Raw genomic sequence first — 26574 nt, 5'->3', positions numbered from 1 at the left:
AAGCAAGTGGGGCTGGTGTCATGTGGTTCGTTAGGGAGGCAGACAACCAGAACAGCACTTTCTGGTAACTTGGAGTCTTGGTCATCGGTGTGATGATGTGAGTTGGTTGGCTCTGGATGTGCAGTTGTCAGCTGAGGTGGCTGGGTGACGCGGTCACTTAGTGATGCGTTAACTGATTCTGTGGTTAGTGGCTGGTCAGCAGTGATTTGGGTGTGAGGTTCTGTCGGAGGTTTGTCAGGGCAGACGTTGGGGGTAGGTTTCCGTCCTAGTCATAAGGAGTCTGGCTTGTCTTTCTGGTCTTCCTTGCGGTGCTTTTCCTGAATCAGCTCTTTTAGGGCCTTCAGGATCTCTGCAGACTCAGACATAGCTGCACTGTTCTGCTCCTGTGAACGCTCGGACTTGGGCTTGTTCGGTGCACGTCGAGAGGCATTCTGTCTTTGGCGGTCGGGGCTTGAAGTTCTGGCCGATGAAGATCTGCCATTTCTGGGTCGCCGGCTGGCCTCCCATGTGGCACTGCCCTTTGGGTTGCTGGGTAACCGGGACTTGTCCCAGACTCTTTCAGAACGCCCAGTCTGGTGCTTGGGACGGACACCCTCATAGTGAGGCTGCCCTCTGTTGGCCGGGAACTGTCTTGACTCTCTGTGAAACGGTCTGTCACTGTGGTGCGTGTGTGCGCCCTTTAGGGCCAGTTCTGGACAGTGATTAGAGACCGGGTAAATGGTTGGATTTTTAACAGTCTTTTCAGATGCAGCCTTTTGCTTAGAATAAGCCTTGTGGGCTAAATCTCGCAGCTGTTGAGTAGACATACTCCGTGGGCAGGCCAAGACTCCCAGATGATGACTCACCGCAGGATGCAGATTTCGGAGAAACAGAGTCTTAAAGTTGAAATCTTCCTCCATTCCTGGCTCGTTACGTGCTCCGAAGTAGGCCCTTCGTATTCTGTTGTAGTACGCTTGTGGGGTTTCCAGTCGGCCCTGTTTAAGGTCCATGGCTGCGAGGAGCCCTTGGTCCGATTCAGGGTCAGAAAACTCTCTGATCAGAGCCTGTCGCAGCTGCTGGTAGTCTGATTTGACAGCTTCTGGCTGCCGATCTAGAAAACTGCGCACATCACGGCTAGACGTGATTCGGAGTAGGTACAACCTGTCCCAGGCATTCACGTTGGCCACATTTTGCAGCAGAAAGTCAATGTCCTGCAAATACGCGTGCACGTCAACGCCCCCTGCTGGGTTTGGGGTGAAAGTGGGGATATTCTTTGCTAGCTTGTCCAGATCTTTGGGAGCCATGCCGTGGCTAGTGGCACGGGTTTTCTGGAGAGGCTCCCACCCTTTTACTGTTGAAAAAGGTTCTTGGCCGCTCGCGGGTGGCATCTTGGGCAGTGGACTTTCAACCCCGTTTTGAACTAGGGATTGTTGACTGGGCCTACTGGCCAGGAGAAACTCTGTGAAGTGTGCTTCCCCTCCCAAGTCACCTTGCAGTTTATAAGAATGTTTCAGTTCTCTGTGAACAGTGTCCAATTCATCTCTTAAATAGTCTCTTTGCTGTTTCAAAGCAAGGATCTCACTTCGGGCCTGTTTAAGATGATTTTCGCAGGCCCGGGCCTTAGCGTCCCTTTCTTTCAGTTCGATCTCTGCTCTTGCTAGGAGAGTTTCACCTTGTTGGAGTTTTCCAGTTAGTTCCTCCCTGGATTCCTTTCCCAACTGCTCTTTACGCTCCGCCTCCAAGTGGAGCTCTGCAAGGGCTTTTTGGAGTCTCTCTACCTCCTCTTGCAGCTCGGGGTTGGATTCATCCGCTGTCCCACGCTGGTCCTGGGTCTCGAGGAGTAGCTGATCGAGGTGATGTTGAGTCTGGGCCTGATTTCTTCTGGCCTCCCCGGCCTGAAGCTTGAGCGCCGCTGCTTCCTGCTCCAGGAGAGCGTTGCTCCTTTCGCTAAGCCTCACTTGGGCAATGAGGTTGTGGGCAAGTCCGCCAATGAGCTTGGCCCATTCTTTGTGGTTGTAGCTCTGCGTCGGATCGTGGGCCATTAGTCGATTTAGGTCCCCGTCCAACTGCTCACGGCTCAGGTGCTGGAGGTCACCGGCGGCGTTGGGCAGGAATGCGTTGGTCATGACGCCCAACCAGGTCTCGAGATGATCCCAGTGGGTGTCAGGGCTGGATGCTCGCGACATAGTGGCTTTACTGTTGACGAGAGAAAGACAGCACAAAAGAACCAATGCAAGCTCGCGCAGGACTAGCGCGTTACGTAATACGTAATTAGCTAAACTTTGTGTGTGATTCCAGTTAACTGGTGCAGACAGTTAGTGGAATATAGGCCAGACACTTATTGTCGATGGCCAGGAACGACCACGTGGGTTAATTTGTGTCGGCGAGTGCTGGATTTAAATAAAGATCTTGACAGGCGGAGGCTCTACGAGTCTACTAATGACTTTGGCTGCTCGGCCGTCTATCTATTATTCAGCTTCCGTGATGGCTCTCACAGGCTCTGCCTTTATGTGAAATAAAAGAGACAAACAGTAGAAAAACAGAACAGAACAGGATGGCTGCAATTTATGAGAAATAGAACAGTAAACAAATAGGAAGGAATGAAAATAGAATAGCAATAAAATACCACAAGAAGGGCTAGAGGGGAGAAGTGAAACTTCAGCTTATTACCACAGTAAGGGTTTATGACCGGGCCTGACGAGGGCGCTGTCGCGTCATAAAACCTAGAAGGATGGTATGGCTTAAGAGCAAAAGGGGTTTTGCCAACACTTCTGATTGGAGAATATCAAATATTCTGTGGCTTTCACTGAGCGAAGGGACTGTATGTCCTTAATCTCGGCCTGGGGTGATTTGTGATTGCTCAGACAAGAACTCAGTGGCGGGGGCAACCTCTCCTAGACGTTCCAACACTTGGCTGCCGTGTTCCTCGGCACCCTGTACCTTGCACTGCGATGCAACCTCTCAAACAGGGACTTTCAGCACAATTGCGTGTTTGGGCAAGGTGTTTGCGCCAACGGCCAGATTGGCGGCCAAAATTGTATTTTTCCCAACCCCAGAGTCTGACCCCGCAGGCAGTTACTCAAAGGGCGGTTCTGTCGTGCAGAAACAGGGAAATTAAACAAAATTGCCTTTGTTGCCAACCTGGACTCGTTGCCTCCTTGCACCTGACACACCCAACCTGCTGATGTCCCTGCGTGTTGCCCGCGGTACGAGGTCAGAAGTGACCGAGGTTCACCCACAGCCAGTGAGAGATCCGCCAGGCTAGTTTACTCCGCTCACTGGAACTCACTGGAACAACCGTCAACTCACCACCGGTCGCTAGAGGGCCCTATTTGCAAATACACAAGTGGTCACGCAAACACAGCTTACTTGTAAATTTAAATCTTAATTTAAATCTTGTTTAAACTGAATTTAAATAATCAAGTGTGTAGGACGAAAGAATAGGGGTCTAGAATGATAGTCAGAATGAATTAGCTGAAAGCAGAAAAGAAAAAAAAATAAGGCAAAGTAAAAAAACAATTCAGAGGCACTTGATTCAAATTTGAATTAAACTCTGTTCAATTGAATTTAAATAAGTGCGTAGAATAACAGAATGGGAAAAAGAAAGGAGAAGGTCTTCCCTATTGGAGAATTCCCTAAAGGGAATTGCTTCTTGAGCAAAATGCCAACTGATTGACACTACTTAATTTTAAATCTCAATTAAATGTTGTTTAATTAAATTTAAAAATAAGTGTATAAAATAAGGGAAACTTGGATGTGAGAATGCTGTTACCAGCAAATCACAAACAGGACACAGACCTAAGAGTGGATAAAAAATAAAAGTAAGTAATAACAAGAAAGGAATTTCCAAAGTAAAAACTCAAGAGAGAAAGAGAGTATAATGAAAGAAAATCAAGTAGAATAATAAAATAACATAGAGCAGAGAAAATCTGTGAACACAGGAACAGCAGGAAAGGGGACAAATACTCAGAGACGGGAACTAACTTATGTGGGAGTGTCCACCAGGGGGAGCACTTTCAGAAAGTGAATTCTCTTGTTGGAAGGGAAACTTAATTTAAATTAAAAATTTAAACGTATTTAAATCAAATTTAAATCGGTAAACCACATTCCAAACACGATTGAAAAGCATAACCATCAACAAACATTTATAGCGGCAAGCTAGATTAAAGTAGCCAAAAGGAATTTGGAAACACTTCAGCTCAACGTATGGAGAGCAGAGTTAACCCAGAACGTCCACACGATGGCGTTAGTGAGTCCACACAACAATGAAGTAGGGAGGGGTGCCGCACACCTGAACAGATTGCCTTCTGGCGTCTGGTCAGAGGTACTGCATCCACCTACTTTAATTCGTGATATTTTAAATTAGCGCGTCTGTGGGGTTCTGATTCCCTTACGGCTGATTTAACTGCACTATCACGGTTACAAACTTTAGAATCTCGGCGGATTCTTTGGTGCCAGGTTACTGGACACTAATATACCCCTTTAATACGGGTACACAATTTTGGGGATTAGTGGACCCCTGTTTGTGCAAACTTAGTGCACACGAATATGTAACTTTTGCAGGATTTCTTCGCTGCTGTTACGAGTCACGCTGGATCAGGTCGTGGCTGGCTCCCAATTTTTACACATCAATCGGATTTCAGATAAACTGTTTTCAGATTAGATTTGCAAGAGGTAACGTGATTGGTTAGCTATGCCAATGACGTTACCCAGGGAGCGAGACGCTATTTTGAATTATTGGACGACACAGTAATTCAAATTTAATAGCGCTACAATTATGAGGCCTTCAGAAAGAGTCTGTGAGAAACTCGTCACAGCTCCTTTTCAAAAAAAACTACGCTGAATACGATTCAATTCGTTTATTCAAGCGGAAATTAATATTAACTGTATATTGCAAAAAGATTGTCGCCTTTTGCAGATACGAGTTTGAAATATTAATTGGACTGCAGTTTACTTTACGGTCAACAATTGACTACAGTGTTTTTAGGCACAAATAGCTTGTTAACGTTTTTTCAGAATGAGGGACGCGTTGTCGGCTCACTCAGTAAGGCGCGCATATACACATTAAATCACACAAAATTATTCTAGGTTGCTCATACACAAAACCAAGTTTAAAACGTTGCTCACGTTCTCCACCAAATAATCTGTAGCGAATCAGTACAGGTATTTAATTAATTTATGGGTGAAATATATGAATATAATAAATCATAAAGCTTTATGATTAATTATAATACATATACCGACCCGAGAGGGAATTATACATATATTGTGAATTAATTACAACGAATTATAATCAATCACATATATGATTAGTTCTGGTTTGATAATAATTTAGAGAAACTATTAGTTTGTCCAGCAAACCGTTAGCTCCTCATAGCCGATTATAAAAGGAAGGTTTTTCTCTGGCCACGAGAAAGACTTCCTATTCTAGCATCAATGCGTAAAGCAAGGATACTGGATCGAAACGTTAAAGTGACCTGGGTTTGTTGCATGAGCAAAAAAAAAACAATCGAGCATGAATATAATGTATTTAATATATGAAACTACGGATACAGAGGCTATACTACTAAACATACACAAACAATACACATATATAGAAAGCGAAAGTAAAGTCAAGAAAACAGAGGTGATCAAAGGAATGGCAACTTACTAACAGTTAAAACCTTTGAGAGCCAGCAAGGAAACTCAGCTTACACATCGAGCTTAAAACGCTTTGGAAAGAATGGTTCTATACTTGCATAGGTTCAGGTGCTGTGGTCGTTTCGTGTTTCTGCAGGAGTTTCGGTGCGTGCGGCTGAAGCGATTGGTCCTTTTCCGAGAAGGTGTTCTTCGGCGGGATTTTCAAACAAGGGTTTAACTTAAGAGTAAGATAACCGGAAAAGAAAGAAAAAGAGTCCGTCTCCTAGGCGATGAAGAGTGAAGACTTAGGGCGACGGATGAAGAGGGTTTGACAAAGAAACTTGTTGCCAAAAGATGGTCGTCCCGAAGAGAGGGGGCGCGTGATGGAAGCGCGGTCGCCGAGACGTCCGGGAGAGACGTGTGTTAAATGGCGAGAGACAATCGAGAGACAATGAGAGATGCGTGTCGTTGTGTTTTAAGGACAACAGGCCAGAACGCCTCCTGGGATACATCAGCCAATGATGAGGGTGCGATTTTGGCGGGCAAACTCTTTCTTTGTCTCCATTTATGACCTAATTTGCATGGTTTGCGAAGTGTCCGATCTGAGTACATTTTCTTCAAAGTACCATTAAAAATAGAAGAATGCATTTTACAGTCATGTGACATACATTTTCAATTAGAGCATAACGAAAGCTTTACAATGAGACCAAACTTGTCAGATGGCAAAGACATAAAAGGTGAGATACAGTTTATACTTGAGTTTTATCGTTTAGAAGAAAACTAATACAACTACAGTCATAGCTAAGCTTATATACTAGGGATAAATACATGCACCTTTAAATACAGCGACGGGTACATATTGGCACAGTCATATTTGGAGGATAAATGTACATTCACAATCTCCATGCGTGTTTGTGAGTGTCTGTATGTGTGTGTGTATTGGGGTTGTGGCCAGTGTCTGTGACCATATCACCTTTAGTCCCACCAGGGTGACTCTTTGAAGTCTCTGGGGCTGGTGAGAATGTGTTCTGTTTTTCTTTACTGGGGTAACAAAGGTGCCAATGGGGCAATTGGTCCCGGACTTGCCGGAGCCGATTCGTGATTTACATGCACAGTTCAGGAGGCTAAAAGCATTCTGAAGATTCTAACTTGACGGGCAGATCCAATTTTGAACAGACACTACAGGTTTTTCTCCAGGTTTGACATGATGTTCCTCCTCCACTCAGTTCTTCACTCTCCTCCATCAGGTCTGAAATGAAAGAAAAAAAATAATTTCAATTTCAGTACATCAAAATAATTCAAAGTAGGGGTGCGCAATATATACCATCTGTGATAATATGTAATTGTTATTTTAACTATGTTCAATCTGACAGTATCAAGTATGTCTCTTACTTTGTAAAAACCAAACAAAAACACACCCAGAGAGTCCACGCATACACTGTGTGATGTAGCCTTTTCACTTTACGTTAAATTGCATTAAGAGCATCTGCTCTCGCTGCGTGATTAACTATTAAAATCCAGTAAAAATGCCCCTGTATTTAGTATTTGTCTTTTAGGCTAAATTTATATCATATGATATAGTTAGGCAATCACACAAAGAGAGTCGTGTTTTCCCCAAATTTCAGCATGATTGCAAATGCACTATTGCTTTTATACAACAAGGCATTAATATTAAGTGACTTACATTTTAGACACAAAATTGCCTGTTTTGCTCCATTTCGGTTGAATGAATGATTCAACGACTCACTCATTAATAAAGTCAAATGCTTCGTTCCTGAAATGATCAGCCATTTGAACGTATCGGTTGAATTAATGACTCAATAATTCGCTCATTAACAGTGACTTGACGCCACCTACTGGTGGTTTTAGTTTCACACTTGAAGTATTGTTTCAAATTTTAAATCATTTCATATATCATCAACGTTTTATTTTTTAAAACATCAAAACAGTTGTAACTGCTGGTTAAATGCATTCATGTCCCTCTGAGCTGCATTAAATAGTCTGAGTAAATACATCTAAATGCCACTTCAGATGCAGCTTCTGTGTTTCTCTGCAGTGCAAAGACGGGTTTTGTTGAAACTGATTTCATTTGATTGGTAACAACCCTGTAGTATCTTATTCTAATTGAATTTACTGATTAAATGTAACATCAATAGTGGAAGGAGCTTGACTAACAGTGTGATTGATGTGGGAGGAGTTTCACTGACAGTGTGATTGATGTGGGAGGAGCTTCACTGATGGTGTGGTTGATATGGGAGGAGACTGACTGACATTAGGCTTGTTCGAGATGCATCGGCGCTGTGCAGACCGATTGGCGTATGACAAAGTACCACGAGAGCGTTTCAAAAGCATAAGGAGTTGTTCGCTCTCACGGTATATTAATGTCATACGCCGATTGATCTCCGCAGCGCCAACACATCTCGAACAAGCCTCTTGTGATTGCAGTGGGAGGAGCTTCACTGACAGTGGGATTAATGTGGGAGGAGCTTCACTGACAGTGGGATTAATGTGGGAGGAGCTTCACTGACAGTGGGATTAATGTGGGAGGAGCTTCACTGATGGTGTGATTAGTGTGGGAGTGTACTGTATCGATCAACAGCCTTATTCACATAAAATTTTGCATTAGTCCTAACAGATGCATTTTAGGCTAGGCCCACATGATTTTCTCTGAGCCCACTTACATTGTGATTCTTGGCCACACCAGTGACTTCTAGTAACATTTAATTTACAGGAGATCTGAAGACATCAGCATAAGAAATACAAAAAGTATCTCTCTCACACAACTCACAAATTACCTAACAGAAGAGGAGACTTTAAACCATATAAAGGCAAAAAAAAAAATCAAATCAGTCAAAATAAACCCATGGAATGAATTCATTAAACAAAACCTCGTGAATATCACAGTTTATCAAAATTACATGCCAAAAAAAAAAAAAAAAAACTCAACTCTATTCAAACACTAAGCATGTAGCGTCCTCGTGCTGCAGCAATAAACAGTGGGGGAACAAATATACAATACACAATTTTTTTTTTTTTTTTTTTTTTTTTTTTTGCCCCGAATACCAGCTCAAGCGCCAGGGCGGGCTAAACTAACCCATAAACAAAAAAACAAACAAAAAAAAACTCAAATAAAACAAGAGCAACGAATGGGCTCTGTACAGTTGAAATATAAGCATTAAAACACTTTAATGATTTGAATTAACTCGCAGGCTACCTGTCCTAAAGATCCAACCGAATTCACATGCGAACCCCGGTGTCAATTTATTTCCGCCAGCCAGAAACAAAAGGCGCTTTTCCACCGCGTTGTGCACGGCTCGGCTCCGCAGTCCGCTCGCTTTACTTTCGGTTTGCTTTTCCACTGCAGTTCAAGTAGGGCTCTTCTTCTTCTTCTTGGTTTTTTAACTGCGGCTGGCAATAGGTGCATTACCGTCACCTTCTGCTCCGGATTGTGGAACAGAGATTTATATTCTAATCAAATATAAAATCAAAGAAAGCTTTACCATTTATTTCACTTGACCATTTTATTAAAACTTTAAAATGTCATTCTTGAATTCCATTCCATCATATTGTTCCTTTCTTGTTCATACTTTAATGCATTCAAGAATCACATTATACGGTTTCTTCAACATGACATTGTTCACATAATCCGTTTGGATGTTTCCCTATAGTGTGCAATTTAAATTTGAATGACCTAACATTATTCTATTATAAATAACATCTTCTTTCCTTGATTTACCAATACATTTTATCTTATGATTTACTTTATTAATTATAAACTGTAAATAAATATACCCTTTTCCCTATTATTATAGGGCTACTTTGCCATTCTTCAATCACTCCAAATAAAACTTAATCTCTGACTATTACAACTTGAATCTCTTGGTTTCTCTCTGTTATGCTTGTTTTGCTAAATTTATTTTGCTTCTTCATTTCCCTTTATTTATATGTGTGCAGGAACCCATATAAAACTGACTGAGATATTATTTTCAACAATTCTTGAATATAAGATACTAAAGAGAATATCTTCGTGGCTAGATTTACAAAAACAAACACTGATGACTGCCATCTTCATGAACGTCTACGTTGTCATTTAAGAAAACTTTTTTTAGTTTATTTTTATTTTAAATTTGAAAGATCTCAAACTCTTTAACACCATAACTACACCAGAAGGGAATCCGTTTACTGTTGGGAGTTTGTTGTGTCGCGTCGCACCCAATGTAGACAATATCGCTGATTATAAAGGGTTCTATTGTCTTTTGACGCGTTGCGCCATTCGCGTCTGGTGTAGACACGGTGTAACACCGAGCACCACATGAGCACCAAGACTGATATAACCACTGAGAATAACAGATCCATACACAATATCCCACTGACAATAACATGCACTGCTTTTCAAGATATTAAACCACTTCGTTTTGTTTCTAGATTTACTTACATTTAATCATTTAGCAGACACTTTTATCCATATAATAAATACTAGAGAAACTACCAGGCCATTCAAAAGAAAAACTATTAGATGAAAAGAATAAATTGGTGTAATAATCAGTGAATTCACATTTAAACTTTAAAAAAATCCTTTAAAAGCTGACGAACATTGATCTCATCATGGCTGAAATGAGAAGAAAAATAAACTGACCAAGCGGTGGAAAAAATAAATATGTGAACAAGTAATTTCTTCAGTTTATATTCCACTCTGCTTAGTTTGATCTTTATCTCTCATCACATATACTTGAGCACATTTGTTCACATATGTCGGTTGAATCCACAGATGTTTGGCCTGATCAAGTGTCACTACATTCATCTTTCTGCTGTTAAACTCAGATTCAGTTGGTCGTTTGGTTGAGATCTGTCCACACAAACCACACTCAACCAAACCACAGACGTCAGGTGTGTCGGTCAACAACTCACAGAAAAACAACCACAGATGAGTTCAGTGCAGCGATCTGAGTGATTTACATCGACTAAACATGCATTTTTGTGCAAATATAGTAGCAAGTGATCAATTCAACAAGACACTCAGATCATCAGCAGATCATCTCACTTTATTCAGAGTGTTTGCTGTTAGAAACTGATTATCTGAGCCACGATATATGAGAAAAGACTACAAAACTGATCTACTGAAATACAGCTATTTCTCACATAATATAAAATAATATAAAAACTTAATACAAAATTAAGTTACTAATTTATACAACTGTATATGTTTTTATATAAACAAACGTTTATATAAAACGTGCCTCCGCCAAAACCGCATTTCCGCATTCTCCAAAATGCTTACGCTGGATGTCCTACACCTTCCCCATTCTACTTACGGAAAAAATGTAACTGCTGCGTTCGTTCCGTAAGTTGAATAGGGAAGGCGTAGGACATACAGCGTAAGCTTTTTGAAGAATACAGAAATGCGGTTTTGGCGGAGGCACTTAGAAGGCGAACGTTTGTTTATATAAAGCATATACAGTTGTATTTTTTTTTTTTTTTTTTTTTTTTTCGAAAATGACCGATAGTTTCTCTACATAAGACCCTTATTTCTCATCTGGTATCGTTTAAAGCCCTTTGAAGCTGCACTGAAACTGTAATTTTGACCTTTTAACCGTTTGGAGGTTTTCAAAAAAAGTGGAGTGTTTTTTTAAATGAAATAAACAGAAGTTTGGAGTTCACAAGCAGGCCAATTAACACACTCTTCATCTTATTGTCACAAATAACACATATTTGTAATTTGTAATGTATTTCGTTAGATTACACAAGTTTTGTAACTTAATCTCAATACTTTAGAATACTTTGGAATACTAATTGGTACGTAACACAAAAAAAAGGTATTTTTATTTCACAATTCTGACATTTTTCTCAGAATTGTGTGATATAAAGTTGCAATTTCGAGTTATAAAGTCAGAATATAAAAGTCAGAATTCTGAGATATAAACTATAAAAAATTCAGAATTGTGAGAAAAGAAGTCAGAATTGTGAGATAAACTTTGAAAAACTTTATAACTTGCAATTGTGAGTTTATATCTGCCAATTCTGACTTTATAAAACTCAATTGTAAGTTTAAATCTCACAATTCTGAGAAAAAAAAAGTCAGAATTGTGAGATGCGTCACAGTTTACATTAATGTTTAAATGAAATAAATGACATTAAAATTCCAAGTAATCACTTTGGTAATCTAAAATACTTTTCAGATGTAACTGTAATTTGATTACCATTTTAAAATGTAACCGTAATGAAATACAGTTACTCAAATTTTGTATTTTAAATACGTAACTAAGTTACATGTATTTCATTACTCCCCAACCCTGCATATAATAGTGTCAGTGCAGTCAGAAATATTATTTCAATGTTAAGTCTTTCTTTCTAATCCATAAAAGCAATCAACAAATTCATTAACGGTTCTTAGCTTGTTTTGTCTGTTATTGTTTTTCCTTATGCAGTATAAATACATGTACATGAGCAGCATTAAACAGTATGTGTAAATAAACAGAAATGCCATGTCAGATGCAGCTTCTGTTCTGGTACTAACCTCCCTGAAACAGATACTAACACACAAACATAAAGATCACTCTTATGAGCAGCTAGGCTCTCACTCCTATCAGGTACTTTTCCCACAACAGAGAGATAATGAGTGCAGTTTCACAGAGAAAGCAATATTCAACCTTATTCTTTAATGTTTAAAGATGAAAAATAACTATAAATTTGTCCTGAAGATGAGAGGCCCTACTGACCTTTGCGACCTAAGCTGTCATAATCAGCTAGAAGATTAATTATATGTTGGGTGCTTTCCTCAAAACCAAGGAGAGAGCACATTCACGTGAAAAGATAATGCAATTCTATTAAGCTTCACAAATTTGGAGATGTCATTAAAATGATTTAATGTTTAGAAGAATAAATTAACAACTTGATAAACCACTCGAAATTATATATATATATTGAAGTGGCAGTGGATTCCAGGATCCACCGCTTCTATATATATGTTGATATATAAAGCTGCTCTGTGGAGTTTTATTATGGATTGTGGAAAGCAGAAAAACACTGACTAACCCAAGAAATGATTTTAGCTGAAAGACAAACATCAGTGGATCAGTATGTGTCAGGAACCTGATGGGTTTTGGCAGCTATGAATGCAACAATGTGCTAAAATAATCTTAAAGTTTAAATATGAATTCACTGAATATTACACCAATTTATTCTTTTCATTGTGGTAGATTTTCCCCTACACACTTAAGTTTACCTGTTTACCTGGAGCATCTCCTAATCGACACCCGAGTGTCTGCTGGCGACACTCAATAATCCTGATCTTCCGGGGCGTCTCCTAATCGACACCCAATAATATTTCAGTCAACGTCTTGACCCTTTTAACCCTAGTTTTAACCCTAACTTGCTGTGCAGCAATAACCAGACAGACTCCAGACTATGCCTTAGAATATGCTTTATTCACGGCCGGAGGGCCTCGTATCAATCACAGAGAATCCCACCAGCAAGAAGAATACTACAGTTTATATAGGATAGGAGCATGGTAAAGCATTCTACAATATGATTGGCTCTTCATATGTCAAACCCTCATGTTACTAGGTAAAGCAAGATCTGCCCAAATCATGTGTTTATTAGTTCGTTGGTTACTCAATATCATGGGGCTATTATATTTAGATGGTTGTCTAGCTGTCCCTAAGTGTCATTTCCACTTTTCTTATTTTTGGACATGATTCAGACACACACTGACTTAGGCCCAAGGTTTGAGGACATTTAGTTTTCAAAAGCATATAAATGTTATTCCTGCAAAGAAAAAGAAATGTTAGTTATGATTCATTAAAAAATTCCATCACATCATCTAATAGTTTTTCTTTTGAATGGTCTGGTAGTTTCTCTGTTATTTATTATATGGATAAAAGTGTCTGCTAAATGATTAAATGTAAGTAAATGTAGAATCCAGAAACAAAACGAAGTGGTTTAATATCTTAAAAAGCAGTGCATGTTATTGTCAGTGGGATATTGTGTATGGATCTGTTATTCTCAGTGGTTATATCAGTCTTGGTGCTCATGTGAAGCTAAATCAAGACACCTGAAATAGTTTTAACTGTGTTTACATGTATTTATTTTTCAAGACTAACAGAATAATTTTGTAAAATTCAAATAAACAGTGAGTAGAATTGCATATGAAAAGGACAAGAAGGAGGCTGTTAGTGAAATAACACATTAGTTGGTGCTTCAACAGAGACAAACAAGACTGACAAATCTATTGAAAACATGTTTTGTTCACGCCATGTCGTGATTACCGTTATGACGAGATAAGAAACACATGATTTTATTTGTTCATGTCATCAGATTCAGAATTATGCATTTCTGTCACAACATTATTAATCCCAAAATGAATCTCCAGCAGTCAGGAAGAAGTTGGAGCTCTCAGAAAATTACAAATTATAATTTACGGTAATTACAGTAATTACGATGTTAAAGACCTTCTGAAGCGAAGCAATGCATTTGTGTAAAAAAATATCCATATTTAACAAGTTATGAAGTAAAATATGTAGCTTCCACACAAGCCGCTTCCCTTTTTAACATACGAAGAAAGTGTAAAACTCTTGCAGTTCACAAAGCTTACGCTACGTCCTACGCCTTCCCTATTCAACTTACGGAAAAAGTGTAACTGACGCGACACCAATTTACACTTTCTGCATAACTTGAATACGGAAGGCGGTCTGGGGGATGCTTGATATTTTACTTCATAACTTGCTAAATATGGATATTTTTCTTACACAAACGCATCGCTTTGCTTCAGAAGGCCTTTATTAACCCCCGGAGCCGTGTGGAGTATGTTCATGATGGATGGATTCTTTCTTCAGCTCATACTCATTGATCCCGTTCACTGCCATTATAAAGCTCGGATGCATCAGGATATTTATTAATATTTCTGCGAATATGTTCATCAGAAGGAGAAAGTCATACACACCTAGGATGTCTTGAGGGTGAGTAAAGCTTGGGCTAATTTTCATTTTATAGTGAACTAATCCTTTAACTGACAAAAATCCTTCAAAAAAAACTTTAAACAAAACACAAATAAAAGCACAACAACGTTTTTTTTTTTTTTCGTTTGGCCAAAGTGATTTCATTAATTACTTAACCCTGCGTCTTTAAAAAATTATCACTTAAAAAATGCAGGCCGGAATTTATGTACAAACTTATTGGGAAATCTTTCAAATGATCAAGATCTGATCAACGTCTTGAGACTCCTGTCCTGTGTACACCCATAGACTGTAAAAAAAGATAGACGACACACTTCCACTCTGTTACATTGTAGTAACTGAAGCCGCCAGTGTGTCTATATGGCGCTGACATCTGGAGTCTCGAGTCTGCGCAGTGGTGAGCGCGAAGTGGAGCCGCGATATCAATGTGTTATCAACCCATTATTTTGGTGGGAAATAAACAGTTATGGAAATGTAGAAATTAAAGTTAAAGCTCCAGTCACCTCGCGAAGATCCAGAAAAGTCAGTTGGCGTCTCAATGACTGCTTCACTCAGAGAAGCTGTCAATCTCAGCTGTCAATCATGACGTCTCACCCCCGTTTTTATAGCACCAAATAACTAACTAAAAATAAACTGATTTAAAGAATTAGGACTTGAACTAATACCAGCGTGATAAAAACTGCCTAATATGACAGAAAATGTCTTTGGAAAAAAAATATTTGAAGTGTAATTTAAATGTTTAGTTTGTCTCGTGTCCCACTGGAATACATGGAGAGGGCGGAGTTTATGACCTATACTGCTTCCAGCCACCTGGGGGCGATCGAGACGCTTTGGCTTCACTTTTCAGGACTCGTGTGGCACGCTTGTGTACTCCACATTATCCTCCTCTGTAGCTCTCTGAAAGAAAACACAAAAGCACCGTTCATCAATGTATTCATCACATTATTGGCACATCTATCAATCCTCTTTCCACAAGCACAGAAAATACAGCAGAAATACTTTTGTCAGCAATTTCCTCACAACGGGTCCCAAGTGTTTTGGAGAATGCAGGATATCCTTATAAAAAAGAAGTTTATTCATGTGTGCTATTAGTATACTTCTTTTAAACTTCATCTACTTTGTATGTACTTCTCAGAAATAAACTTAAAATCACATTAAAGTTTACTTGACTGAAACTGACAGAAAAAGTATATTAGTATTTATCTTGGCACTGCAGTGGGTAGAGGAACATAAACCTGGGAATGTTTTAATTTGTTCTGACTCAGGATCAGTCTTAAAGAGTTTGAGATCTTTTGAATCCAGACACCAAGATATTCTCTTTAGTATCTTACAAATACAAGAAGTATTCAAAATAATATCTCAGTTTTATATGGGTTCCTGCACACATATGAATAAAGGGAAATGAAGAAGAGGATAAATTAGCAAAACAAGCGTTACAGAGAGAAACCAGAGATTCAAGTTCTATTAAAGTCAGAGATTAAGTTTTATTTTATAGTGATTGAAGAATGGCAAGTAAAGTATAATAATGGGGGAAAGGGTAGATTTCTTTACAGCTTATAATTAATGAAGTAAATCAAAAGATTAAATGTATAGATAAATCAAGGAAAGATGATGTTATTTATAATAGAATAATGTTAAATGTCCAAACGGATTATGTGAACAATGTCATTTTGAAGAAACACATCATGTGATTCTTGAATTTATGAAGTATGAGCAAGAAAGGAACAATATGATAGAAGAAATAAAGAAAAAGTACAACAAGATAAACTGCTGGCTGGCAACTATTTAAAAAAATGCTGACGGGGAAAAGTTCAAGTACAGTTAAAGGTATATTTCATGTATAAAATGTAATACTTAAATATTATATATTAAATATATAAAATATATAAAATAAACATGGAAAAGTCTAGAGAAAACCATAATGTAAAATTAATTAATTAAAAAAAATAAAGAAATAAAACATTAAACATTAAATTAACATGATAAAAAAATGTTAAAAAACAATAAATAAATACATTAGATTAAAAAAAGTAAATAAAGTGATAAATGTTAAAATAATATATGATAAAAATGTAAGAATTCAGAGAAAAACTAAAAGAATTAAAGCAACAAATAAGATTAAAATCTAGAGAAAACTGTAAAAAAATAAGTCAATAAATTAGATTAAAATAAATAAAGAAAAAATGTTATTACAATAAAATTATTAGTTATTAGTCTATTAAATTGATGATTAATATAAATAACATTTATTTTTAAATAAATAAATAATACATTTATCAGTATTATAGTGAGTAGAAAATAATGTAACTTCAAAGATATTTTAAGATTTATAATATTACATATTCCAGTATATTAAATGGGCAGATGCATTTTAAATTTCAGGATGGTGGTCCTTATTTCAGGATCCACTTCTGAAAGTGTGAAAAGCCTGATTTAGAGGATTCACTGCTGTATTTTAAAGTTGTGTGTCAGCGGACTAATGTTTGTGTGTCTCTAAATGATGGTCTACAGTGTAAATCCACAAACACATCTACTGCTTTATAAATATATGTTGAGCTGCTGCTGTGTGTGTGAATCATTAAACACACACACACACACACACACAGTAAAATCAGACTGAAACAACACAGAGACACACCATACACTGAAATCAAATATCTTACCGATTTATTTCTGTTTCTTCTGTTGAATGTGGGATCAGCGTAAGTGATCTCTTCTGCTCGAGTCTCTGTTTCAACAATAATGACAGAAACAAACACTCAGAGAGATGATGTTTGAGAATTATATACACACACATATACATACAGGTAATACTTGCCTTCTCTGTGTGTGTTTCTGTGTTTCCTGCAGATGCAGAAGATCCCGACAGCAGCAACAATCAACAGAGATCCAGCAGCAGCAGCAGCAGAGATCAGCACTGTCAGAGAGACTGGAGGACCTGAAAGAGACAGTCATTAGCCCAGATCAATGTGTGCAGAAACACCAGATATCATCAGTGAAGTACCTGCAGCACATGTGTGACAGAGTTGAGTGTTGTTGAGGTGTTGAGTCTGGTTTCTGATGGGATTGTTCAGCACACAGCTGTAGGAATCATCCACACACTCCAGATGGAGAAGAAGATCAGACCGGCTGCTGAGATCAGACACTCTGATGCTGGAGAATACACTGTTTCCTTTGAACCAGGAGAGAGTCACATGACTCACATTCACAGCTGAACACACCAATGAACATGATGATGATGATGATGAAGAGTTACTGCTGATGACAGGAACAGGCAGACGAGCTGAAAACATGACAGAATAAATCAGATTCAGTAGAAATCACTGTAAAATGCACAAATGATCAGCATCATCACAGAATTCTCTATCATTTTATAATATTCTCAGTAACATTATCTGGTGAATTTAGTCAACAGACAGTAATTCTCTCCTCACCATAGACAGTGAGATTGATCGTGTTGATCGTGTCTCTGCTGCTGGAGACTGTATAAAGTCCAGAGTCTGTGGTTCTGCTGTTGATGATGGTCAGAGATCCAGTCTGATGATCCAGTTTCAGTCTGTCTCTGAATCTCCCATTAGCACTTTTATTATAAAACACACTCTCTTTGTTAATTACTTTAGCCAAGAGAAAGTCACCAAACCTCCACTCGATCTCTTCATGTGTCTGTATTTGAGTGAGACTAGAGTTCAGAGAGACTGATTCTCCCTCAGTCACTGACTCTGACTTCACTGCATCAGCAACAAACACACCTGAACACAAACACAAACACCACATTTGGAGTTTTTCAAGTATTTCTGAAGGTTTAGTCTGATAAAACTTGACAATATTAGAGGCAAAATGAATGATGGAGACAATAAAGATCAGATTGTATGTGGACAAATGATAATATAAAGAGAAGTGTAGCCATAAAAATACTCACCAGACTCCAGGAGAACAACCAGAAGAAAATAAACTGTCCATTTCATATGTATATTTTTTGGCATTTCGGTGAACGGTTTCAAATTACAGCAGTTCCTCATTTCCCAAGTTTCTAAATGCTACATTGAAACACAACAAAAAGCCATAAATGTGATCATAAACGTTGAAGATTTGGTAATAAAGCGACAGAAGAGCTGAAGGAACAGCCAGTGATGGCCGATTTCGAAACACTGCTTCATTAGGCTCCGTCTCCGAAGCTTTATGAATCTTTTGTGTCGAATCAGTGATTCGGAGCGTGTATCAAACTGCCAAAGTCACGTGATTTCAGAAAACGAGGCTTCATTGCGTCATCACTGTTTCTGAACGTTTTTAAAACAGTTTTCAATGTCAATGGTTCACCGGTAGAGGGCGATGATAAAGTGAACCCATGAATCATGCAGATTCACTGAGAACTGTTGAACAAGTGTCTATGGGCTTTACCCTATGGTTTTATACATTTGTAGATGTTTTAATTAGACATTAGAATAATTAAAATGAATAATTATTAATCTCTTATTGGCCTGTTTAGCTTGAGCCATGGAACAGAGAAACAAGCCCTGAAAATTGATAAAAGAACACATATTATACAGACACTCTATATTTAATCTTATTAAATGATTAGTTAATTGCATTTGATAGATTTTACTTTCAATAAAACTTTTGCAATACATTTGTAAAAGGTGTTTTCATGCATGTTTGGCCTGAGTTTTGTTGCATTTGCACTGTTCTGACCACTAGGGGTCACTGTGGAGACGGTGTCAGATTGTTTCGAAGTCTCGACACATTACGGCACATTTGCTTCAACTGCTTCAGTGTTTCACGAAGCCTCCTCACATCATGCCCAGCTTTGAACTGTGCTTTAAAAATGTGTGTATATATATATATATTTATGTTTAAAACTGTACAGTAGACATTGTAGTGGATAATTTGAAAGTTGAAGTTATCTATGGATAAATTTAAAGTAATTAAATATTTCAATATGTTTATGCATTACAGGATTCCTAAAGCAAATATTTTATAGATATAATTTACATATTTTCCCCCTTATAGATTCAGTGTGGAACCTGCACAAGATGGTTCCACATAAAATGCCTTGGGATGATAGAAGCACAAATACCGAGCGGACATATCCCTTGGTATTGTGCATTGTGCATTGAGCTAAAGCAAGTACAGAGACCATAGAGTTTAACAACATCTGTAATAGCTCTTATATAAGCAGCAGGATTACATATGTTTGACAAAAGCTGATTTACACATTGAAGTTTACATCACAGTGAAATGTATATTGTTGTATCTTGTTCATAATGCAAACAATAAAAATAATCAAAAAGCAAGGTTTCTCAAAATAAGTGTTGTAGTATAACTATCAGGACATCAGTGATGTGTGAGCTGAATTTGGTGACAGTACAGTGTATTACAGTGAAGTTATTGAATTTAATTTCCACAATAATCAAGTTATGGAATTATTTTCATATTTAAAAAAATCATAAAGAATATACAAAAAGACATTTTCCCCAAATAAGTGTTGTAGTATAACTATCAGGATATCAGTGATGCGTGAGCTGAATTTGGTGACAGTACAATGTATTACAGTGAAGTTATTGACTGTTTTTGTAGTATTCGCTTTTCGGGTTTTGCACTTTGCAGACGGTCCCTTGGAATCTGTCTCTCTGTTGTCCGCACATAGAGACCGCGGAGGAAAGCTGATTTTGAGGAAAATTGGGTTGTAGCTGCCTCTCTACATTACTACGATAGAAAAGAGGTGTTATTTGTGCAGTAACAGCGTTTAGCTCAGGTTATTGACTCGAGAAATTCGAATCTGTGAATATGCGGCCAACTTTACTTAAGTCTTCGACTTTACAGTTTCTGCGCTTCTATACAGTCTTTCAGATCTGGAAACGTTAAAGTTCTTCTTCTTTAGCAGCATATAAACTATAATGAAAATTAATCAATCAGTTACAGTCGCTATTAAGATCTCTCTGTTGGTATTTAGTGGGTTTTGTTTTCGGTCGGGAGGGTGTGGTTCAGAAACAACAGCGAACATTAATGATATTCATCGAAATCAGATTTTGCTGGAATCTTCGACAGAATGAAGAACAATTTCAAATTCTTTCAGATTTTTCTACTAATGTGCGGTAAGTTCATGATTTCTGTTCATTTTTACTACTTTCGGTTTCACTCTGACACCGGAGACAACATGGACCTGGAAAGCCAGAGTCCTGCAGAGCTTCAAATTAAATCTCAACAAGCTAATCTAGGTTTTAATGGTTACTGGGGAGCTACGGGCAGGGGAGTTTTTTTTATATATTTGTGATAACTCTGCAGGACTTCGGCTCTCCAGGACCGACATTCGCCACCCCTTTTTTAACTTGTCCTTCACTATTTGTAGTCTCCTGCACTTTTATTAAATACACGTAGGTGCTCTGTTGTTGAATGGGAGCTGTGTACGAATAAATTAAATAAACAAACCGCGACACGACCGAAAAGGGCACATTCACGATTAAAGGGACAGGGGCACGAGTTTGATATTCGCCAAAGAGCTTAGAACCCAAGAGGCGACACTCTGTTACTTTTTGTGTAACAGCCACTAGATGGCGGTCCGGTAGCGCGGCCGCCATTATGGGGTGAAAATACTAACTGGACCATAGAATCCTTCACATCTTACGCACCCAAAATCGGCGAATTTCACTGCCGAATCAGAAGCACAATAAAACAGTTTTTTAAATTAAGTCACCAGTAAATTGTATGGCTCCTACAGTAAATGTTGTATTGTGTTATATATGTTTTATTTTACCAGTTGTGGAATCCAACCATTCAACCATCTGAGGTAACGTAGTTAGCCTACTTTATTGAGTATTTCCATTTTATGCAACTTTATACATTTATTAATAGTAAATTAATAATTAATACATTTGAGATCATCATGTTTGCAGTGAACAATATATTTTAGACCTAGTGAAGTAATAATATCTAGGTCTGAATTGAAATAGGCTATATTGTACGTTTTAATGGATCACGCTACAAACATAACGATCTTAAAATACATGATGCATTGCTGTGTTCGTTATCCCATAATTCACACTTTTGGACACTTTTGCTTTAATGGACATTAGACAACACTGCAAAATCAAAAGTGGAAGACTTAAACACAAAGTGAGTAAAATAAACTGTTAAAAGGATTTGATGATCACTAGTGATAGTATTTTATTCTGTGTTGTCATCATTCAGGTTGGATTTCAGCTTTAATGTACGTTTTTTTAATCAAAGCAGCTGATATTGCCATAGAAACTAGTGGACTGCCGACTCGCTTTCACCCCAAAATGGCGGAAACGCAGGGCCGCTGCTGGGCGCCGGTGTTTCAATGGAACGTTCTATTGAGTGTCGCTTCTTGTTAGTGTATATTCTTTGTATTCGCTGCATGTTCGCCTAGGCTGCTTTAGGGACGGTCTGCAAATTCCCCTCACTGCGAAACTAAGTCAAATATTTCTTTCAAATTAATGTTTACAGGGCAATAGTAAATGCCTAGTGTGGGCAAACTGATTTATTATATTTTGCCAGTATCTTGCTTTAGACAGTACCTCCCCTAACGTACGTACAGAACACACATTTTTTTAGAAAAAAAAAAAAAAGTACAGCAATTTACTGAAGTGGTTTTGTTTTCATGTTCCAAAGGTTGTAGTACATTCCTAGACACAAGACTTGGTTACTACAGGTGATATTTTGCCAATATCTCCCTTACTGTATATACAGTACACAAATATTTTCGTGAAAAAGTTAAATTAAACAAAAGGTTTTTTTGTTTTTTTTCCATGTTCAAAGGCTGTACATTCCTAGTGACCAGACTGACATAGTACAGGTGAAATTTTGCCAATACCTCCATTACAGTATATACAGTGCACAAATATTTTTAGAAAAAAATTACTGTAATTCGCCAAAAGGGTTTTTTCATGTTCCAAAGGATATAGTACGTATCTAGATACAAGACTGACTCTGCTGAAGACTGATTCATGCTGAATCGAAGCTGTTTAAGAATAAATGAATTACAAACAAATAGATAGAGCAGCGCATTCTTAAGCACAACTAGTTCAGATAAAGGTGAGATGATGGACAGGAAGGGAAATTAACACTGCTGCCACTGGCCAATTGATACTTAAATGACAATATAGGGGTCATTCCGTGTCAAATCAACCAGAGGTCCCCGGCTCAAATATTATTAATATTGTTTCTGTTGAAAGACAAACATAAATAGTGATGGCATATAATGAAACAAAGATTGCGAAAGTCAAAAGATTTTACTAATAGACCTATCAATCTCTGTGTAAAAATAAAATAATGATTCTGCCAGCTTTATAAAGTCATTTTTTCTCCCCTGTAAATCAGCTCCAAATCTCAGGTGAAAGTGGTCATTTAGACCCCCTCTACAAAATAATGGATTACTCAGTAAATATACATCTGTGACATTTAATATTTTGGCTTTCATCATTATTTATGTTTGTCTTTCAACAGAAAAAATAAAATTAACAAAATCAAAAATTTGAGCCAGGACCTCTGGTTGATTTGACACGGAATGACGCATAGAAGAGTTGTCAAAATCGGTAAAAACCTCTGATGTTGGCCATTGTGTTGACGCGCTCATCTGATATGTCTGTGATTGGCTACAAAGATCAACGCACAGGAGCGTTTGAATTTGAAAGCGGGAGCATTTGACTGGTCTGCGATAGACGCCTGCTTTCAAACACTCCCGTGTTTATTTGTTGTAAGGGCTTGGTGAAAAGCATCACTGAAGTCTATTTACAAAGTTTTTGAACCATTGATCACTGAAGCCAATCACAGACACATCCGATGAGCGCGTGAACAAAATGGCCAATCAGAGGTGTTTATGAATCCGCTCAACAATGCTCAAAGGGTCACATTTTTAAAATTTCAGTACCGACGTGGTACCGAAGCCGGTACTTTTGACAACTCTATCACATAGTATACATACACACAGTATACAACTTTTTTTTTGAAAAATTTACAGTAAATCATGTTTTCATGTTCTAAAGGTTGTAGTATGTTTATAGTTAAAAGTATGATTTAGTACAGGTGAAATAGAAAAAAAACCCTGCAATTCCTCAAAGTTTTCTTTTAACACGTATTGGTGAATTGCAGTAACTTTTTCATGGAAATATTTGTGTACTGTACATACAGTAAGCGAGATACTGGCAAAATTGCAGTCAGTCTGACAAATATTAATGTACTACAAGCTTTGGATTTTTTTTAAATGTTAAAAGTCAGCTTAATTTACCCAGATCAGATGTTTTTAAGCAGTTGGGGAATTGGCAGACGTTAGGCATCATGCACCGTAGCAAGTCAAAGCATTCTCAGATAGCGAACTAACACCAGAATGTTTAAAAACAAACAGTTGAACATACATCAACGTGATAATAGCTACCTAAAATGACAGAAAAAAAAAAATGAATTTGAAGTGTAATTTGATTGTTTCATTTGGCTCATGTCCCATTTGTTTACATGGAGATGGTGGGGTTTATGACCTATACTTCAGCCACCCACCAGGGGGCGATCGAAACGATTTTTCTTCACTTGTTTTCAGGACATGTGTGCCATACCCGGTGCTGGCCCACAGCGTTTAATATTTGTTCATAGCATATTATTCAGTGCACTTAAGAACTGTGGATATTCAGAGTGATATTTTAGTACTCCCGATTTATTTCTATCCATTCATTTCATGTGCATGTATGACAGACCAGTTCTGTAATTTTGTCACCTGGGGTATTACCTTTTTGGTGTTGTATTATGTAACTTTGAGAGCGTGATTATGTATTACCTCCCAATCTTAACATTTGTTGGGGAATTATACAGTTTCATTGTTCTGGAGGGTTTTATTAAATAGAGTGTTCAGACAGAGGGTGAAAACTGGTGCTGCAACAATGTAAATTATAATAAAAATAGTTTTCTTGAACATTAAATCATGTAAACCAGTTTTGCAGACCCAATAAACAAAATTATGAACCCATAAATGAGCATAATAGGGGCCTTGTAGTAAGTTAAATATTGTTTATAAGTCAAGATTGATTTCTGTTGAGCTCTGTTCAGTAACATCAGCAGCAGTGTTTTATGAGTTTAATATCTGAGAATCTGTTTGTGTTTGTTCTGCAGGAGTGTTCAGTGCTGGAACAGATGAAGTGAAGACAGTGATGGAGGGAGAATCTGTCACTCTAAACCCTGATCTTACTCAAATACAGGGAATTATTCAGATGATGTGGAGGTTTGGAGATTCACGTTCAGTCATTGCTCTAATCGAGGGAAATGACATTTCACTGTCTCCCAGTCTCCCTGAGATATTCGAAGACCGACTCAAGCTGACTCCGACTGGATCTCTGACAATCACAAACATGAGAACTAAACACTCTGGACTTTATAAACTAGAGATCAACAACAACACTGGGACCTCACATTTGGATTTCAGAGTTACTGTCTACGGTGAGGACACTTTTATTTATGAATAATTAGATGTTTTGAAGTTTATTGTTGTTTTATTAATTAAAATGAATTAAGCTGAGATTTAAACTGCAGCCAGAAAATCTTACAAAAACAATCTTACAGAATAGCTTTTGCCTATAGAGGGAGCAGATTCAATCAACACAAATAAAAGATATACTTAAATATGTTTAAGGAAAATTATATACAGCACTTAAATTAAATAAATACCATAAACTAATTAATAAATGGTTCCTTCATGTCTTATGTAGTAACCACAAGATAAATGACTGTTAAAGTTAACATTCTAGCACCAGTAACTGTGTTTAATGTTTAATATCTGTGAATCTGTCTCATGCAGAGTCTCCAGATGTTATTGAAGCTTTTAAAGATGAAACGCAGAGTGTATCAGAGACGGAGGGAAATCCTGTCACTCTTCAGACTGATACTGAAACACATGGAAAAGAGCTGATAGTGTGGAGGTTTGGAGATGAAGGAAAACTCATAGCTAAACATGATCAAGAGGCCAAGAGTCCACCATTATATGATACTGATGAGAGATTCAGAGACAGACTGAAGCTGGATCATCAGACCGGATCTCTGACCATCACAAACACCAGAATCACAGACTCTGGAGTTTATAAAGTGAAGATCAGCAGCAGCAAACAGACTTTAAACAAGAGATTCACTGTGACTGTCAGCGGTGAGTAACTCAAGACTATTAATGTAATGATCGTTTATCAGCTGACTGTAAATAATTCATAACTTCTCACCCAGAACTTTTATTATCTAAAACAGCTTGTCTGACACCTGTAAATACAGTACAGTCACTCAGGTTATATAGTGTTGATGTTTATAGTGTTTGTTATAGATCAGACTCATTCACACTAATGACTCTTTATCATTACAGTATCAGATCTTCACTCAGGTTATATAGTGTTGATGTTTATAGTGTTTGTTATAGATCAGACTCATTCACACTAATGACTCTTTATCATTACAGTATCAGATACAGTATACAGTATCAGATCTTCACTCAGGTTATATAGAGCTGATGTTTATAGTGTTTGTTATAGATCAGACTCATTCACACTAATGACTCTTTATCATTACAGTATCAGATCTTCTCTCAGGTTATATAGTGTTGATGTTTATAGTGTTTGTTATAGATCAGACTCATTCACACTGTAATACCTTCCCATTTAAAAGATATTACTCTGAGGGGGTTCAACAGAAATTCAATCGGTACTGAAAATTAAAACCTCTTCACCAAACAAATATACTCTTTCCCTTTTTTTTTTTTATTCACACCAGTGCATATAATTGCCACAAAAATAACCAATAAGCAAAAAAAAAAAAAAAAAACTGGGTCTTTGTCTCTGTGCAGACAATAAATGAAACTTATCGTCAATGATCAACTTTAGATGAGCTGGAATGATGAGTGATGAGATGAGTGAAAATCCACGATGTATTTTGAGAGCGATGCAATGATATAATCCAGTGTGTGAGAGGTGAAGACAGTCAACAGCGTTTGGCGACTCGCTGAGCTGAATGCTGAGTTGTTTAGGGCATGCGCTGTAGCCTCGCT

The 26574-nt window shown here is 37.8% G+C and overlaps 3 protein-coding genes across 21 annotated transcripts in view; 1 reads left to right on the top strand and 2 right to left on the bottom strand.

Annotated features, from left to right (window-relative positions):
* Window positions 1-269: 269 nt before the first annotated feature.
* LOC127508053 (uncharacterized) lies at window positions 270-8944 on the bottom strand. The gene is made up of 2 exons (XM_051885617.1): window positions 8813-8944; window positions 270-6847 (listed from the first exon to the last, which is right to left on the bottom strand). Exon 2 carries the CDS (start codon window positions 2163-2165, stop codon window positions 270-272), a length of 1896 nt encoding a protein of 631 aa, XP_051741577.1. The 5' UTR covers window positions 2166-6847; window positions 8813-8944.
* A 4720-nt stretch (window positions 8945-13664) lies between these two features.
* The window catches only part of LOC127508061 (hepatocyte cell adhesion molecule-like), a 62444-nt gene continuing 49534 nt past the window's right edge, over window positions 13665-26574 (bottom strand). Inside the window, exons 1-6 of one of the 4 annotated variants that reach the window (XM_051885647.1) lie at window positions 18469-18739; window positions 17984-18298; window positions 17554-17832; window positions 17368-17478; window positions 17213-17277; window positions 13665-15446 (exon numbers count right to left, since the gene is read on the bottom strand). In XM_051885647.1, the coding sequence (XP_051741607.1) occupies window positions 15393-15446; window positions 17213-17277; window positions 17368-17478; window positions 17554-17832; window positions 17984-18298; window positions 18469-18568 (924 nt within the window). In that variant the 5' untranslated portion in view covers window positions 18569-18739 and the 3' untranslated portion in view covers window positions 13665-15392. Of the gene's footprint in view, window positions 15447-17212; window positions 17278-17367; window positions 17488-17553; window positions 17833-17983; window positions 18299-18468; window positions 18740-26574 lie in introns of those variants that run through there. The other 3 variants (XM_051885646.1, XM_051885649.1, XM_051885648.1) reach the window with 3 other exon arrangements.
* Window positions 20168-26574, top strand: part of LOC127508050 (uncharacterized) — a 383187-nt gene continuing 376780 nt past the window's right edge. For 5 of the 16 annotated variants that reach the window (XM_051885600.1, XM_051885607.1, XM_051885599.1 and 2 more), the window contains exons 1-3: window positions 20171-20641; window positions 24666-24989; window positions 25348-25689. In XM_051885600.1, coding sequence (XP_051741560.1) covers window positions 20596-20641; window positions 24666-24989; window positions 25348-25689 — 712 coding nt within the window. In that variant the 5' untranslated portion in view covers window positions 20171-20595. Of the gene's footprint in view, window positions 20642-24665; window positions 24990-25347; window positions 25690-26574 lie in introns of all 16 variants that reach the window. The other 11 variants (XM_051885601.1, XM_051885608.1, XM_051885598.1 and 8 more) reach the window with 6 other exon arrangements.

Source organism: Ctenopharyngodon idella, chromosome 3, assembly GCF_019924925.1.
Source record: "Ctenopharyngodon idella isolate HZGC_01 chromosome 3, HZGC01, whole genome shotgun sequence".
In the NCBI taxonomy this organism is placed as follows: Eukaryota; Metazoa; Chordata; class Actinopteri; order Cypriniformes; family Xenocyprididae; genus Ctenopharyngodon; species Ctenopharyngodon idella.
The sequence above is the reverse complement of the archived record's forward strand: the minus strand, read 5'-3'. Positions and strand labels throughout refer to the sequence as shown.